This window comes from Delphinus delphis, chromosome 17 (genome assembly GCF_949987515.2).
Source record: "Delphinus delphis chromosome 17, mDelDel1.2, whole genome shotgun sequence".
In the NCBI taxonomy this organism is placed as follows: domain Eukaryota; kingdom Metazoa; phylum Chordata; class Mammalia; order Artiodactyla; family Delphinidae; genus Delphinus; species Delphinus delphis.
Window position 1 is genome coordinate 35,498,364 of NC_082699.1, and position 16,436 is coordinate 35,514,799.

Consider the following 16,436-nt stretch of genomic DNA (forward strand, 5'->3'; position numbering starts at 1 on the left):
TTTGTACAGTTCCTTAGAGCTCCTTTTTATCTGCTAGGCGGGATTCTGCCTGATTCATGAATCACGAAATAAAGCCAATAAGATCTTTAAAATGTACACAGTTGAATTTTGTTTTATAACACATTGAATTTCTTTGGTAAAAGTTTTCTGGAATGAAACTTCTTCTTCTTAGTGGCTGAGCTGAAACTTGTACCATATTTTGTGCTTTGAGAAGTCTTATCAGAATAACAACTATTTGGCAAATGATAAAGAAGTCTACAAGCAGGTCCGTGAGTATGACCATTTTTGTGGGATAATTTAGCCACTCTCTGACTAAAAATAAAAAACACAGATGCAAGATAGAGAGCATGAAAATCTGTTATGGGACAGTTTCTTAAATCTAAATTCTGTCTCTCAATAAATCATCAAATATTTTGTCTTAAAAGGGTGAATTGATGAAATTGAAACAGTCATTAAATAAGTGTTTAAACCTGTTGTAGACCATACAGTTTAGATAACAGTAAACACATTAACATCAAATTTGCCTTTTAAGGAAATTCCCCCAAGAGGTGTCCTCTGACACGTGTTTAATGCTGACCAACAAACATGACTTGTGGGTTTTCTATGGGTGAGTATCTGTACCATTTTGCACCTTATTTCTCAACTCATTAATCACACTAAATTATTCACAGCTAAACATCCTTTTCCTTTGTCCTGCTTCTTGTTAAGTGTGGATTAAGATCTAGATTGTTGCTTTTCAAGTTATAAAGTATTAAATGGAAATTTTAAATACTTGACAAGTTCGACCTGCTCTACAGCTGCTCCAATTCCAGACTTGAACGTAGAAAAAGTTGTGCTACAGGAAACAGGATCCACCCACATTTTCAAAGGCATTAATGTTTGCCTCCTTGGGTTTTTAAATGTCTCACATTCAGCCAAAAAGGAGAGATGCATTTAACCTACATTTGCAAGTACCATATTTGACCAACCTTTTCACTGCTCTAAGTGGTTTTTTAAAGTCTTGCCTTCCATTTTCTATAACTACTGACTCCGCCTTATTTCTACTATAGGAATCAACTAAAAGGCTTAGAACAAGGATAGATCTTGGAATAAATTGAATAGTTTGGTAAATAGATTTCCCCCTTCCTTCTTCAGACCCCATTGCCATCAAATCTTTCTTGATTCCATTTTACGAAGAGAAATAAATAGAAATATTTATTTTATTAACTTGGGTTACTTTTAAAAGTCAATTTCAATCTCACTCAATGCACTCAATCTCACTGCATTTTTGATATGCATCAAAAATATTCCATCTTCTCTTCTATTCCTCATTTTACCACTAAAACTAACACATACTCCTTACAAGTAGAAGCAATAAGGAAGGGCAGAGATTTCAGACATGTTAGGAATATTGATTAACTCTTCTCCTTTTGCTAAGGCAATTCCCTGATTGAACAGACTACTGGTGGGTGAATGGTAGAAAATGCATATTTTTCAAGCTAAGCCCTTTCAAGGGCAGATGCCAAGGTGAGCAGTACTCCTGGTTTCTCAGCAACGTGGAAGAATTTGTGAATGACTGTGAAAGATTTGCACAACCATCCAGCTGCACTTAGGAGCTGCTCTAAAACAGCAAAGCCCAACCTGGGAAATTCATGTCACATCCTGTACCCCTGGGTCAGAAGTGGTGAAATACACACACACACACACACACACACACACACACACACACACACACCAACAGCAGTGGATAAGACACGGTACACACACACACACACACACACACACACACATCCCATACCCGTGGGTAAGAAGGGGCGAAATACACACACACGCACACACTCACACACCCCACACTACACCACGAGAAAGCCCTGCGGTGAAGCTCTCAGGCAGGCAGGCTCTGCTTCAGAAGGCACAGTCAGCATCCCTCTCTCCCAGCCCAAGTGAGAGGCTGGCCTCCGCCTCAGAACTCCCTGGTCTTTACATCCTAGGCTTTTTCTTACAAAGTAGAAAGATCTATGCTGGCCTTACCTCTGGGGCTGCTTTCTTGTAAGTATGGTGGGGCCGTGGGAGTGACATTTCCAGAATGGGATGCGGAGAGCAGAGGCGAGCGTTCGTCCACCCCATCAGCAGCCATGACTGCAGCAGTGGCGCCGGGGCCGGGGTGGAGGCTGAGTCTGGGGTTGCGGCTCCGGTTGGAGGCGCTGTTAGTGCTACTGCCGCTGCAGCCGCCTCCGGGAGGACCCGGGATGTGTCACAAGGTAGGAGGCGGGCAGGGAGGGGGGATGCGGGATCGAGAGGCGGGGAAGAGAAGCGCGCTGGGAAGCACGCCTAGGGGAGGGGAGCGGATGAAGAAAAAAAAAAAAAAGAAAGGGCCCGGGAGAGCTGGGGGAGGGGAGAATGGGAGGAGCAGGAGCCCTGGGAACTTAGTAGGGCTGACTGGGAAACGCTGGGAGGGGAAGGTGCCAAGTAACCGAACGCAGAGAGGAGGTAAGTGGGAGGGAGGGGTTACAACTCTTTCTTCTTTGCACTTCACATTTCCTTAACTATAAGGAAAAAGAAGAGTGAAGGGCAACCTGAAAGGGGGCAAAAGGCCTGTGGCTTGATTACAGGAAAACTACAGCAATCACAAATCCAAGTTTAACTCCTCAAGGGAGGAAGAGGAGTTCTTTGCTGTCAAACTTCGCAGCAATTATATAAAGAAAACTTATTCCTAGGGTTATCAATTCCTTCTCGAGGGCTGCTGCTTTTGTTAGGAAATCATTTTTCAACATCTGTTGTCTAAGAGGACGTAAATTTTTGTATGAGCAGTGCCATTTCCTGCTTTTCCTTGTTAATTTTTACATATCTGTTTGGCACTCTAGTAACTGTATCTTATTGAAACTATGCATAGTGTGTTGGTTTTTACAAGTTTAATTTAACAAAATAGGTTGTCATTTTAGTTTTGTTTTTGTACTGTATTGTCCCTGACACATATATGATAATAAAGTTTATGAATAATGTAAGACAAATAACTATTTTCTTTAGTAATGTCTTAAAATAATCATTCACATGTAAAACAGTATTAAAAACAAGCTAAGTACAGTTCTCATCTTGCTTTTTGTGTTTATTTTTTTCTTTTCTTTTTTTGGTGGCTTGCTAGAGTGGTTTTAAAATCAAAGTTTTGAACATGCCCAGATAAAAAAATGCAATGGGAAAATAGTCATGGTCTCAAACCGATCATTTTTCTGCAATAGTTCTTTGAGTCATTCATCACATATTATCATGTGATTACTGGTCTACACATATGAATGGGGGATGGTCCTGGTCTTCAAGATGTCTGTTATATAGCACAGCCAAAAACAAACCAAAAATGAGGCTGGTAGTCTTTAAAGGGGCTGGAGATTTAAAGGGGCATGAGTAAAAGCAAACTGTAGACATTTGAAACTACCTCTTATATTACGTGCCCTCTGAAGATACTCTTTATTCTGAAAATTCCATTTAGGCACCAGCTGGAAATCCTAAGGGAAAATCAAAGAATAATGTTTTCTATTATGCAGCATCCTTTGTGGATCAGTAGCATCAGGAGACAACACAATATAAGGATTCCCAGGGACTTCCCTGGTGGTCCAGTGGTTAAGACTCCGCACTCCCATGCAGGGGGCCCAGGTTTGATCCCTGGTCGGGGAACTAACACCTCACGTTTGGCAACTAAGGCCACACACTGCAACTACTGAGCATGCGTGCGTTCTAGACCACCCGCACCCCCACCCCGCCGCACTCTGCAACTAGAGAAGCTGGCACACCACAACAAAGAGCCCTTGCCCTGCAACAAAGACCTAGTGCAGACAAAAATAAATAAATAAATAGGATTCCCATAGGATATAATCCAAGGGCATTTATAGGTCTCTAGGAACTTGGAATGTGAGGGGTAAAGATGTAGCACTCCCTGCAAAAGTGAACAATTTACAAAAGAAACAACAGTGTTTTTACAGTTGCAGCCTAGAAGCTATTGAGATAAAGAAACTTTTAAAAAGAATCAACAAAATCCTATTTCTATACAGTTAGCCCTCCATATACATGGGTTTCCGCATCCACAGATTCAACCACAGGTGAAAATTTTTTGCAAAAAACAATTTCAGAAAGTTGCAAAAAGCAAAACGTGGGCTTCCCTGGTGGCGCAGTGGTTGAGAATCCGCCTGCCGATGCAGGGGACACGGGTTCGTGCCCCGGTCCGGGAAGATCCCACATGCCGTGGAGCAGCTGGGTCCGTGACCCATGGTTGCTGAGCCTGTGCGTCCGGAGCCTGTGCTCCGCAACGGGAGAGGCCACAACAGTGAGAGGCCCGCGTACCACAAAAAAAAAAAAAAAAAAAAAAAAAAAAAAAAAAAGCAAAACGTAAATTTGCCATGCTCAGGCAACTATTTACATATCATTTACATTGTATTAAGTATTATAAGTAATCTAGAGATGATTTAAAGTATACAGGAAGATATGCATAGGTCATATGCTGTACTGTGTAATACTACGCTATTTTATGGAAGGGTATCCAAAGATTTTGGTATCCTTTGGGGGTGGCGGGGAGATGGTGGTCTGGAACCAATCCCCCAGGGATACGGAAGGACAAAGGGCGATTTTATTGTCCTATCCTGTCACCTATCACACTTTATTGTAGCAGTGTATTTACATTTCCATTACCCACCCACCTTTTATCCCCAACTGACTTTGTGAGGTCAGAAACCAAATCTATCTCATTCACTATTATATCTCCAGTATCTAACACAATGCATGACACATTAATAAGCACTTGATAAATGTTTGCCAAATAAATAACAAATGAGTATATGAACAAATCCTACACAGTCCCAGAATCTTACTAAAACAATTGTTAACGGGAAGAAAGTTAAGAGCATTTCTTGACTTTTTGATGAAGATGAGAGTTTTGCCACCTGACTATTTTATTGTTCCATTTTATCTTTACAGCTAGACTTTCTTTATTGCCCAGGTAATAATGATCAGTATAAAGGTTTTTTTTTTTTTCATTCTTTACTTCTTTATATGACTTCTCTATTAATTTCAGAATTCAATTGAGGGTGATACAGTTAATGGGTATATTGAGATTATATTTGCAACAATGCCAAATTTCACAAAAAGTAAAAAACTTATTAGATGAGTATCACTTCATTCTAGTTTAAAGATAATTCTATAGTTTATGGTTACTCAGTAAATTTTAAATAATACTGATCAATCTAAGGCCTTTTATGATTATGATACTTTGCCATCACTATTCATTTTCACTTTTGGAATAATTGTATGATTAAACAGATAATGTATGAGCTAGTAAGAGATATATCTTACTACTTACTTAAGCTGCTTAAACTACAGTTCCAGTTATCTACTACTAAGTAACAAATTATATCAAAACCCAGTGGCTTAAAATAATGTGATTTGTTATTTTTCATGATTCTGTTGGTTGACTGAGTAGACATTCTGTTGCTCTTACCTAGCCTTACTTAGGCAGCTGCATTCAGCTAGCAGGTTGGCTGGGGGCTGGGCTCAGCTGATGAGACAGCTTGGATGGCCACGAGTCTCTCTCCATATAGTCATTCAAACAAGGCTTCTTCACATGCTTAGTAGTCTCAGAGCAGTGTTCTAAGAGGGCGATTGTGGAAGCTCTGGCGCCTCTTAAGATCTAGGCTCTGGACCTCAAATAATGTTACTTTCACCACATTCTTCCACCTCCTTCAGCCTGCCTCCTGCCCAAAGAAAGCTGGAGGCCCAGAGACCTCTTTTCATGGTCAAAGGTAGTCACAAGGCCAGTGGAGGAATAGATTCCATATCTTCATGGATGGAGTGACAATGTCACAGTGCAAAGGGCTGTGGAACACAGGAAGGCATGATTCATTGCAGGCCATTACATACCAAGCTACCATAGTCTATCCTCTGGCCACAATGGTTCATGTCCCTCTCATGGGCAAACTACATTTGCCCATTCCTAAGACCCCAAGGTCTCATTTAATCACCAAAGTCATGTTTGTATATCTTGTCACCTAAATCAAGTACAGGTGCAGACAAAGTTCCTTGGGTATGATTCCACAGGCTCAGCTCCTTGGGTACAGCACCTGTTGATTCAGAGAACTGTGAACTAAAAAGACAAATTATGTGCCTTCCTCATCTCCCCCTGCCCCATCCTCCAACATTTAACAGTGAAACACGAGCAGCATAACAGCAGTAAACACTCCAATTTCATAAAGTGAGGGGAGGGAGCTGATGTGCATTTAGAATGGAAAGAACATAGTGTAACATTGTGTACACTGAACCACAGAATTCTGAAATCCAGTTGAGCATATGTCACTAGCTCCCTTGACACTAGAGCCAGGGAACGCTTCTTTATTAGGGCATAGTTCTGCTCTTAGTGTTACTGGGTTTCCTCATCTATTGCTGTCCTTGGCTCTCTGCCCTGCCACTGAGTCCTTTCTTTTCCATAAAGTACGACTCCTGTTTGTAGTTGAGTAGCTTTCCCAGTCTGCCTCCGGCCCAAACAAAGTTGGAGGCCCAGAGGCCTTTTTAAAATTTTGAACTGTCTCTGTTCCTTTTAATCCAAGTTAATACAATTCCCTTAAAAACTTTGCAGGCTTCTTATAAATCTGACTGGGGTTTACTTCCTGCCCCCAAAGCCACAGACATAATTCTTTTTGAGATAGGCATCTCTCTACATTGGGCCACATTTGAGACCCTTCAGATTTGTAGAAACCCCTTTGTCTTACCTAAGGAAGTCTTCAAATCACTGATTGAATCTTTCAGAGGTCTTAACAAGGAGTTTTATAGCCATCCCCTTGGATTAAAATTTTATCCTGAGGCCATTTCTTATGTTAAAAATCTTTTGCTGGACTGTTCTGAGTCCTCTATATTTCCTCTAAATTCTGTTGTAAACTGAAAGTTCTTTTTTAGTTCATCTCTGTGGTAGGGAAAATAATGACCCCCAAAAGATGTCTACACCTAGTCCCTAGAACCTAGGAAACCTTACATAGCAAAAGGGATTTAGCAGATGTGATTAAGGGTTGCAGATCTTATGATGGGGAGGTTATCCTGGGTAATCCAGGTGGGCCAATGAGTCTTTAAAAGCTGAGAACCTTCTTGGCTGTAACTAGTGATATTCACAGAAGAAGAAGGAGGAGAGATTAGAAGTGTGAGGAGGACACAACCTACCATTGTTGACTTTGAAGGTGGAGGAAGGGAACCAAAGAGTGTGGGTGGCCTTTAGAGCTAGGGGTGACTCTCAGCTGACAGCAGCAAGGAAATGAGGATTTCAGCCCCACAAACACAAAGAACTGGATTCTATAAACAACTTTAATGAGCAAAGAAATTGTGAGCAAAGAAGAACATAGAGCATCGCTCATCACCCAGCTATATAAGAGTTAAGTTGAAACCCACTGCAGTCTCCCCTGAGAGGAATTCAAGATGAAAAACAGGATAAGGCACTCTGCTTTCAATAAACAGGCCCCTAGATAGATTCATGTCTCAGGAAGAATTTCAATGACCCCAAATTCTTGCATCTTCTATACATAGAAAAGCATTAAAATCATTAACTCGAGGCTGTGTTCTTTGTGATTAGCAGCCATCTTTTACCAAGATATATGCGTGCCTAACATGTATTTTCTGGCCAAAAAAATCATATATTCTGTCTCCTCCCCTGTCTCTTTGGAGCACTTCCTCAGAGCTGTCTCCCAGGCTATACTCCTCAGTAAGACCCTGAATAAAACTTAAACTCACAACCCTTTATGTTGTGTGTTTTATTTTCAAGTTAACAAATAGATCTTCCCCTAGAGCTTATAGGCAGAACACAGCCTTGCTGATCTCTTGATTCTGGTCCAGTGAGAATTATTGGACTTCTGACCTATGGAAATGTTAAAATAAAATAAAATAGAGGGCTTCCCTGGTGGCGCAGTGGTTGAGAGCCTGCCTGCCGATGCAGGGGACACGTGTTCGTGCCCCGGTCCGGGAAGATCCCACATGCCGTGGAGCGGCTAGGCCCGTGAGCCATGTCCGCTGAGCCTGCGTGTCTGGAGCCTGTGCTCCGCAACGGGAGAGGCTGCAACAGTGAGAGGCCCTAGTACTGCAAAAATAAAAATAAAAATAAAAAATGAAAATAAAATAGAGACTAGGCTTGAAAATCCTACAAGCAGACAAAAATCATTTAAGTTACATAAAGAAAATAAATCTAGCTTATTTCATGAACATAAGTAAAAATCAACATAGTTTTTTTCTTCTAAGTGCCTCTGATAATCATCTTCCTGAAATGGTATAAGTTAATCACTGTTAATGAATCCCCTACCATCTGGAAACCCCCATTGTAATACCCGATCATTGTAAAGGTTAAACACCTTTCTTACTTCTACTTTACAAAGCCATCCTGTGACATCATGCCTCTGAGTTTCATCTCAGTGTTGGACTTGAAGACTCCCAGTTTGCAAAGTATCCTTCTGTACACCATAAACTCTTACTTAATACTATTTTACTGACCTAGTCTTAATTTTTACTATCTCTAAATTTTGACAGAACTATAAAATAATAAACTTATGTTGTTTAAACTGCTAAGTTTGTGATAATTTTTTATGGCAGCAATATAAAATACCACCTCTCATCAGACAAAGCTAAAAGAAGCTAATTGTTATTTTCTATACCCTACATGGAAATTAGTGAGATCAGTAAGTTCATTAGGTGCATTTTCTACCTTCCAAGTTACCATAAGCAATAATTAATTGGTAGACTTCTGTTCTCTGCTCTCCCGTAGCAATTTCCTCTCTGCTTTTTAGCTTCTACTAACAGTATCCCCTCTACTCCTTTCAGCATTCTCAGGCTGCCTAGTCCTGAAGACAGTGCCATATACTTGGGTTTATTTTAGAGCAATACTAATTTCTATTATATTTATCTATTGCTTTGTACTTTCAGTACCAACTTCTGTTGGATTTACCTATTGCTTTGTACTTCCAGTACCACTTTCTGCTTTGTTATTGCTTTTTAAGAATCCATCATCTTACAACTTAGTGGATTAAAACAACAATGTATTATTTTTCAGAAAGATGCGTCCATCTGGTGGATCAGCTGGGGCCTGAGCTCAGCTGAGAAAGCTGCATTAGCTGAACCCCTGTCTCCAAATGTACTTTTACCCTGGGCTTCCTCTTTACATGTCAGTCTCAGAATAGTACACTTAGAGGGCAAAGGCAGATGCTTCCAAGGCCTTATAATGTTACAGGGAAGAACAAAATCTGACTACATATTGGATCTGTTTCTTTTTCCTTAACCTCTTCTTCCAGTTGCTTTTGTTCACTAAGAGGATACTGTCTATACATAACGGCCTGCCTCCGGGAACCCTGCCCCTCTGCCTGAATGTTAAACCAAAGTGCCTTTGTTCAGGGAAACATCCTGACCCTGTCCACCTGTGAATGGCTAGGAGAAAGAAGAAATTAACACATCCCCTTCCTGAGGCTGGCCATTCCAGGAGATATTTGCAAGACTTATGGCCTTTTTACTTTATTCCCTTACCTCCTCCCTGTCTCTGTTCTATAAAAGAAACTGGTATCCAGACAGCAATAAAATGGTTCTTTTGAGACACTAGTCTGCCATCTTCTCGGTATGCTGGCTTTCCGAATAAAGTCATTATTCCTTGCCTCAACACCTCATCTCCTGATTTATTGCCCTGTCATGCAGTGAGCAGAATGAGCTTGGACTCAGTAACAATACGCCCAAGGTTTTGGAACGTGTACAAGTTTACTTCTACCACATTCTATTTGTCAGAGCAAATCACAAGGCCAGGTCACATTCAAACAGGCAGAGGGATAAATTCAGTCTCTTGATGGAAGATGTGGCAGTTTCACATGCAGAGGAGCATGGATGCAGGGAGACGTGATTCATTGGAGGTCATTTTAAATTGATCAATCACAACCACAAACGATATTTTGTGTAAAAAAGGCATAAAAACAAAGGAGAGTTCTTCAAGGGACATGATGCTTTGGGGAAGTTTAATTTGAAATTCTAAAGTCCATCTGAGAAGGCTATTTTATGAATATCTATGCAAGATATCTATGATATTTAATGAATATCTATCATAGATTTTATGAATATCTATGAATATTTTATGAACCTCTATGTAAAGTATGTTCATATTAAATATGTACTCGTAAGGGTTATAACTGCTTTCCTTAGCACATGCCAGGGTACCACCTCTACTCTCTCACCCTGACCTCTGTTTCTCTACTCTGTGCCAGGAGAGCCCAGGCTTGGAAATCAAATAAAATTATACTTGAATTCACTACCTCTGAGTAATGATCTTATTTAAGTTAGTTTAACCTTTCAAAACCTCAGTTGTCTAACTAGTCTGTAAAACAGAGTAATAATACCTACCTTATGGAGTATTTATTATAATTTAATGAGAAAATATATGGAATGTAACTATCAGTGACTGGCATATAGACTTGCCATAAACATAAGCTTTTTTATCACTCTCCTCTTTTAGCTCTATTGGAAGGAAAACCAGGGGACAGGCATCACTGAACTAGGCTAGAAGCACAATGGGCCAGAGCATGTTTGTATTTTTAACTCATTAATTCATCTACATTCGCCTTACAGTTATTATATAGTACATCTCAGGTGTGTAGTCTGTATGCTTAATTCAAGAACTCTAGGGTATCTCAGCAGGCCTGAAGGAGTTGTATTTATGCATGAATGGGGACTTCTCTGGCAGTCCAGTGATTAAGACTCAGCACTGCCAATGCAGGGGACACATGTTCAATCCCTGGTCAGGGAACTAATATCCCACATGCCACGTGGCGTGGCCAAAAGAATAAAAAAATATGCATGAATGTTCCTAAGGTTTTTGGAAATGCCCAGTAAAAAGGACTTTGAGGAAATAGAGATTTAGATTTCACACGAAGGATGAAATATGAATGCCCCTTCATTATATGCATACCCTGAAAAAGCAGGAAACTGGTCCTTAAGTGAGGAAAACTTGAAGGATGGGTACACACTCTGCTAAGACTAGGGTAAATATGTTTACCTTCAGCTCTGAGGGATTTTGTTTACTTCTCCAGCAAACAGAATTATAACTCTGAGAAAATAAGGCCATGTTCTGAAGTTGAAAGAGTGCAACATTTTGCAAAAACAATAGAGGAGGGTTGAAATCTTGACTATAGTCATAGAAGAGTTGTTTTTTTCAATTAATTAGTCCTAGATTGTCTCTTATTGTCTCAGTTTCATCAGCAAAATGGGAGATAGCTATCCTACATCTCACAGGATGCTAATAAGAGTAAAATAAGGTCCAAGCTCTATAAGCACACCACAACAGAACAGAGTGAAATGCAAAGTTCCATAGACAAAATTTGACTTGAAGTTGTGTGGAACTTTTCTTGTTGATCCAAAACTGATAGTTAGGGTCCAAAACTGAGGCCAAAAAAAAGCAGTAAGTATCTCCACATACTAAATCAGCAGAACTGGCCCTTCAATAACCCAATACCCCAATCCGTATAAACAGGAGAATGAGAAGGAGGAAAATGGAAATTATTGAAGTCATGAATTGTTGGCTTAGGGAGTTCTTCTGTGGCTTCTCCCTGCCCTTTTCTGAAAAGTCAAGTGAGAAGTGCTCTAATAATAATTTGCAAAGTTTGGATGTATCTGCATAAAAAGAAAACTAACACCTCATTTTCAAATTAGGACACAGATTACCTGCTCTTCCCAAAGTCTGTGTGAACAGGAAAAAAAGAATTGGTGAATTATGGCAGGGCAAACAGAAAGGCCTGTGGTGTAGCTCAGCTATCACTCCTGCTTTGATGAGAATGTGAGTTTCTTGTAGGCCAAAGTAGCACCACAAAAATTAGCTGGGCTTGTGCCATCATGATGGCAGCAACAAAAGAGGCTAACTGCTGGGTGAAAAAACTCCAGCAGCCAGAGCCCATGGGGTATTCCACTGAGTACAAGAGCTGAGGAGGACTGGAAGAAGTTAAGCAGGACACCATAGATTGGGAGGGCCCTAAAGAACTCACATTTGTGCCTCCTCTAGAAATCCAGTATTTGAGTGCCTGCTGTGGAGAGAGTATGGTCAATGGCCAGTCAGTGTTGGCCCAAGAGTTACTATCAAAGAACACAAGGAGGACTACAACAGCCCATTGACTCCCTCCAACTCCTCCCTGTGTCCACTTCTTGGAGGAGGTAGAAACTAGAAAAGAGTGGAAGGACCTGAAGCCCAGAGGTAAACTACATTCTTTCCCCCAAGGTGGAAAATGGGAAAGAGGCAAAAGGAAGACCATACCCCCTCCCCATTTCAGGTCCTTCAAGCCACAATACTAGCAGATGACAGAAAAGAGGAAATCTTTGATTTGGATATGAAATTGGAGTTTTAGACTGGATGGATTTTTAATGACTGAAATTGACAAGGAAGTTATAGAACCTACCCAAGATATGATGATGTGATAAGATATGTTACAGGAGACAAGTGAGAATTTAAAATGGCCCTATTAGGGGCAGTATTTGTAGGAAACTATAATTGTTTCTTATCTATACCTTGGTAAGTTCTGTTTGTTTAATAACTTGTAGAGATAGATGATTAGATCGATAGATAGATATGGATAAATGTAGAAATATATATGATTGTTGCCTCAAATTCAAGCTTTTCCTTGATTCAAATATTTTTGATAAATAAATATAAGAGTTTGGTACTAAATGCTGAGGCTACAAAGATGACAGGGCATTTAAGAGGTAATTGGGGTTAGGACTTCTTTGTTAGTCCAGTGGCTAAGACTCTGCATACCCAGTGCAGGGGGCCCAGGTTCAATCCCTGGTCAGGGAACTAGATCCCACATGCTGCAACTAAAAGTTGCTGCAACGAAGATCCCTCACACAGCAAGGAAGATCCCGTGTACCACAGCTAAGACCTGGTGCAGCCAAATAAATAAATACTTTTTTAAAAAAAGAGGTAATTGAGGTTAAATGAAGTCCTAATGGTGGGACCCTAATCCAATGACATTCATGTCCTTATAAGAAGAGCCACCAGAGAGCTAGCTTGCTCCCTCTTTCTTTCTTTCTCTTTCTCTCTCTGTCTCTCTCTTTCTCTCCATGAATTTGCACTGAGGAAAGACCATGTGAGGATACAATGAGAAGACAGCCATCTGCAAGCCAGGAAAAAGTCCTCACCAGAAACTGAGCCCTTGATCTTAGACTTCCAGCCTTCAGAATTGTGAGGAAATAAACTTCTGCTGTTTAAACCATCTGTGACATTTTGTTATGGCAGCTTGAGCTAATAAAATCTACATAGAATAAGATTGCTTTTTAAAAATCCTTTTAGCCCTTGGAGGTACACATACACACATTTCACGGATAAACCTATTTGAGACCATAGAAGCAGTTGATTAATGTAAAAACACATTTTATGATAAGAAACCTACTTTTCCTATGGTTTCAGAAAACAGTTGGGTAAGAAAAATACCTATTACCTCTTTCGAAGTTGGTATTCCCAGCATTTCTTCCTGTGAGATACAGAACCACATTCTAGTTTTCATTTCCACACTTCTAGGCTTTTTTCATTTCTACTTCTAGCCCTTTGAATGGTCTATCTGCCTGATACTTAAGTGCAACATCCCAGTTTATTTAACCAGTCCTCTATTTTTTAATTTTTCAGACTTGTTGCAGTATTTTTCTATTCATTCATTCAGCAAATGTTTATTAGGTACCTTCTATGTGCCAGGCACTGTTTAAGGAGTTACAATATCCCTGACCTCATTATAATGAAAAATATAGGTAACAGTTTAACAAGGATATATAATATATCAGATGGTGATAAATGTTGTAAAAGAAATAAAGCAGGGTAAGGGAAAATGGCAAAGATGGGTGGAGGAAGCACATTGCTTTTTTACATGGAGGAGCTAGGATAGGCTTCATTGACATTTAAACAGGTATGAACAGCAAGGCCCTGAGAAGGGAGCATGCTTGGTATATGCAGGAACAGCAAGGAAGCCTGAGCAAACTGAGCTGGGGGGTTGGGGTAGGGGGTGGGGGAGTAAAAGATGAGATCAGAGAAGTTTGGCATGTACCCCAGATGGGGCAGATCATATGAGGCCAGTTTGGTATATCTTCTGAGTTGAGAAAACTTTGGAACTCTTGTTGGCTTTTGAGCAGAAGAGTGATGATATTGTAAAGGAGCAGGACCCTATAAGCCCTTCCCAAGACAGACCTTCCCCCATATCCTCTGCTTTAGCTCCTCTCTGAAGTACCTAGATAACAGTATTTGATGCTCATTTCCTAAGTTGTTTTATAGATGTGAAAACCCCCCACCAAATGGAAGATATTAACTACTTGATGACTGTGAGCACATAGCTCCAGGCCTCTTGGAGCCAAAAGATTGATAATGTTAACCCCTGTGACACCACCCTGTTCCCTCACCATCAGCCAGTCAGAGACTGTGCACAAGCTGATCACATACCCTGCAACCACCACCCTCACCTGGCTTTTAAAAATGCTTTTCCAAAATTTTGGGGGAGCTCAGGCTTTTTCAGGGCAGGAGTCACCTGTCTCCTTACAGGGCCCTGCAATAAACCTTTCTCTGCTCCAAACTCCAACATTTTGGTTTGTTTGGCCTCACTGCGCACTGGGCACACGAACTTGTGCTAACAATATGACATAGACTTTATTTTTTTTAATATTTATTTATTTATTTATTTTTATTTGATTGTGCCAGGTCTTAGTTGCGGTAGGCAGGCTCCTTAGTTGTGGCTCGACGGCTCCTTAGTTGTGGCATGTGGGCTCCTCAGCTGTGGTATGCGAACTCTTAGTTGCGGCATGCATGTGGGATCTAGTTCCCCAACCAGGGATCAAACCCAGGCCCTCTGTATTGGGAGCGCAGAGTTGTAAACACTGCACCACCAGGGAAGTCCCAACATAGACTTTATAAGGATCACAAGGGCTACTATGTTAAAATTGGACTCTAGGTAAGAAAGACAGAAGCAGTGGAGGTGGAAAAAAAGGGATCAGATTCTGGATATCTTATGAAAGCAAATCTAACATGATTTCCTTATGGATTTCACATAGTTTATGAAAAACAGAAGTTAAGGATGACATCAATCTACCTTAGAACACTTTTCTGATTATTTATTCCTGAAAAAGGTTTTGAAGTGGTAGGCTGGATCAAAGGATATGCACATTTTATTTTATTTTTTAAATATTTGTTTATTTGGCTGTGCCAAGTCTTCGCTGCGGCACACAGGATCTTCATTGCCGCATGCAAGATCTTCATTGGGGCATGTGGAATCTTTAGTTGTGACATGCAAACTCTTAGTTGCAGCATGTGGGATCTAGTTCCCTGACCAGGGATTGAACCTGGGCCCCCTGCATTGGAAGCATGGAGTCTTAGCCACTGGACCACCAGGGAAGTCCTCAAAGACTATGCACATTTTAAAATCTTTGGATATATATTGTCAGTTGCTCTTTAGAACCTGAGAACAATTTTTTACCCTCACTTGTGGTGTCTCACACTGTACATTTTTCAGCAGCCAACGAAAATAACATTATTTTTACTGTGGATAGTTTAATAGGAAATATGTTATTTTTGTAATTTACTTTATTCTTGATGATTCTGAATATTATTTTTGATCATTGGTATTGGACATTTTTCCACTGGGGAGTTCATCTTTTTGTTATCATTTATAGTTTTATTTATAAATTTAATATACATTTTATTTATTGATTGATAAAACCTATTCCCTTTTCCTCCTGGGAATTCAGCTAAACTATACTTCCCAGCCATCTTTGCATTTAGGGTCTTCATATGTCCAAATTTTGGCCAATGGAAGGTTGGTAGAAGTGTTATAGACTACTTTTAGACCAGGCCATAAAAACCTCCCTTACATCATCCTCCATGCTCTTTTCCCCTCTAAGATAGAATGTAGGAGATGACTCCCAAGGAGACTGGGGGAGTTACATGTTGAAAATGGCACAAGGAAGGAAGGATCTTGAGATACTACATCATTGCATATAGAAGAATTGCCCAGAAAGAACACCAGTTTTGCAGTGTTTTATGAGCAAGAACTATACTTCATTGTGTTAAGCCACTGAAATTTCAGAGTTTATTTATTACAGCAGGAGGTGTTTTTCCTAATTAATAAAGACATATATATTAAAGAGTTATAAAGAATTTATCTTCATATAGTAAATATATTTATCTTTTGTCTGTGTGAAGAACTGTAAAATTTTCTTCTCTGAATGTATACTGACATCCATGCTCCCTCATACTGAGAGACTAATCCATTCCTCTAAATTCTTTCTTTGAGTTGACAATTCCAAGAACAGGACACAATGGACTGAAAATGGCCAAATGCTCTCATGCATGCACACACATGCACACACGTGCATGCATGCACACACGCACGTATTTTCTGAAAGACTACCACACTTGCCTGAATGGTCACCAGAATTGCAACTGGAGCTCTGCTACT

At 40.2% G+C, this 16,436-nt stretch overlaps 1 protein-coding gene and 1 non-coding gene across 2 annotated transcripts in view; both read right to left on the bottom strand.

Annotated features, from left to right (window-relative positions):
* Positions 1-2,166, bottom strand: part of PIP4P2 (phosphatidylinositol-4,5-bisphosphate 4-phosphatase 2) — an 86,472-nt gene extending 84,306 nt beyond the window's left edge. The window contains exon 1 of the mRNA XM_060035210.1: positions 2,011-2,166. Within this exon, the coding sequence (XP_059891193.1) occupies positions 2,011-2,116 (106 nt within the window). The 5' untranslated portion in view covers positions 2,117-2,166. The remainder of the gene's footprint in view (positions 1-2,010) is intronic.
* A 13,134-nt stretch (positions 2,167-15,300) lies between these two features.
* On the bottom strand, positions 15,301-15,373 carry TRNAW-CCA (transfer RNA tryptophan (anticodon CCA)). The gene has a single exon. It is a non-coding gene; the product is annotated as a tRNA-Trp (tRNA).
* Positions 15,374-16,436: the final 1,063 nt, after the last annotated feature.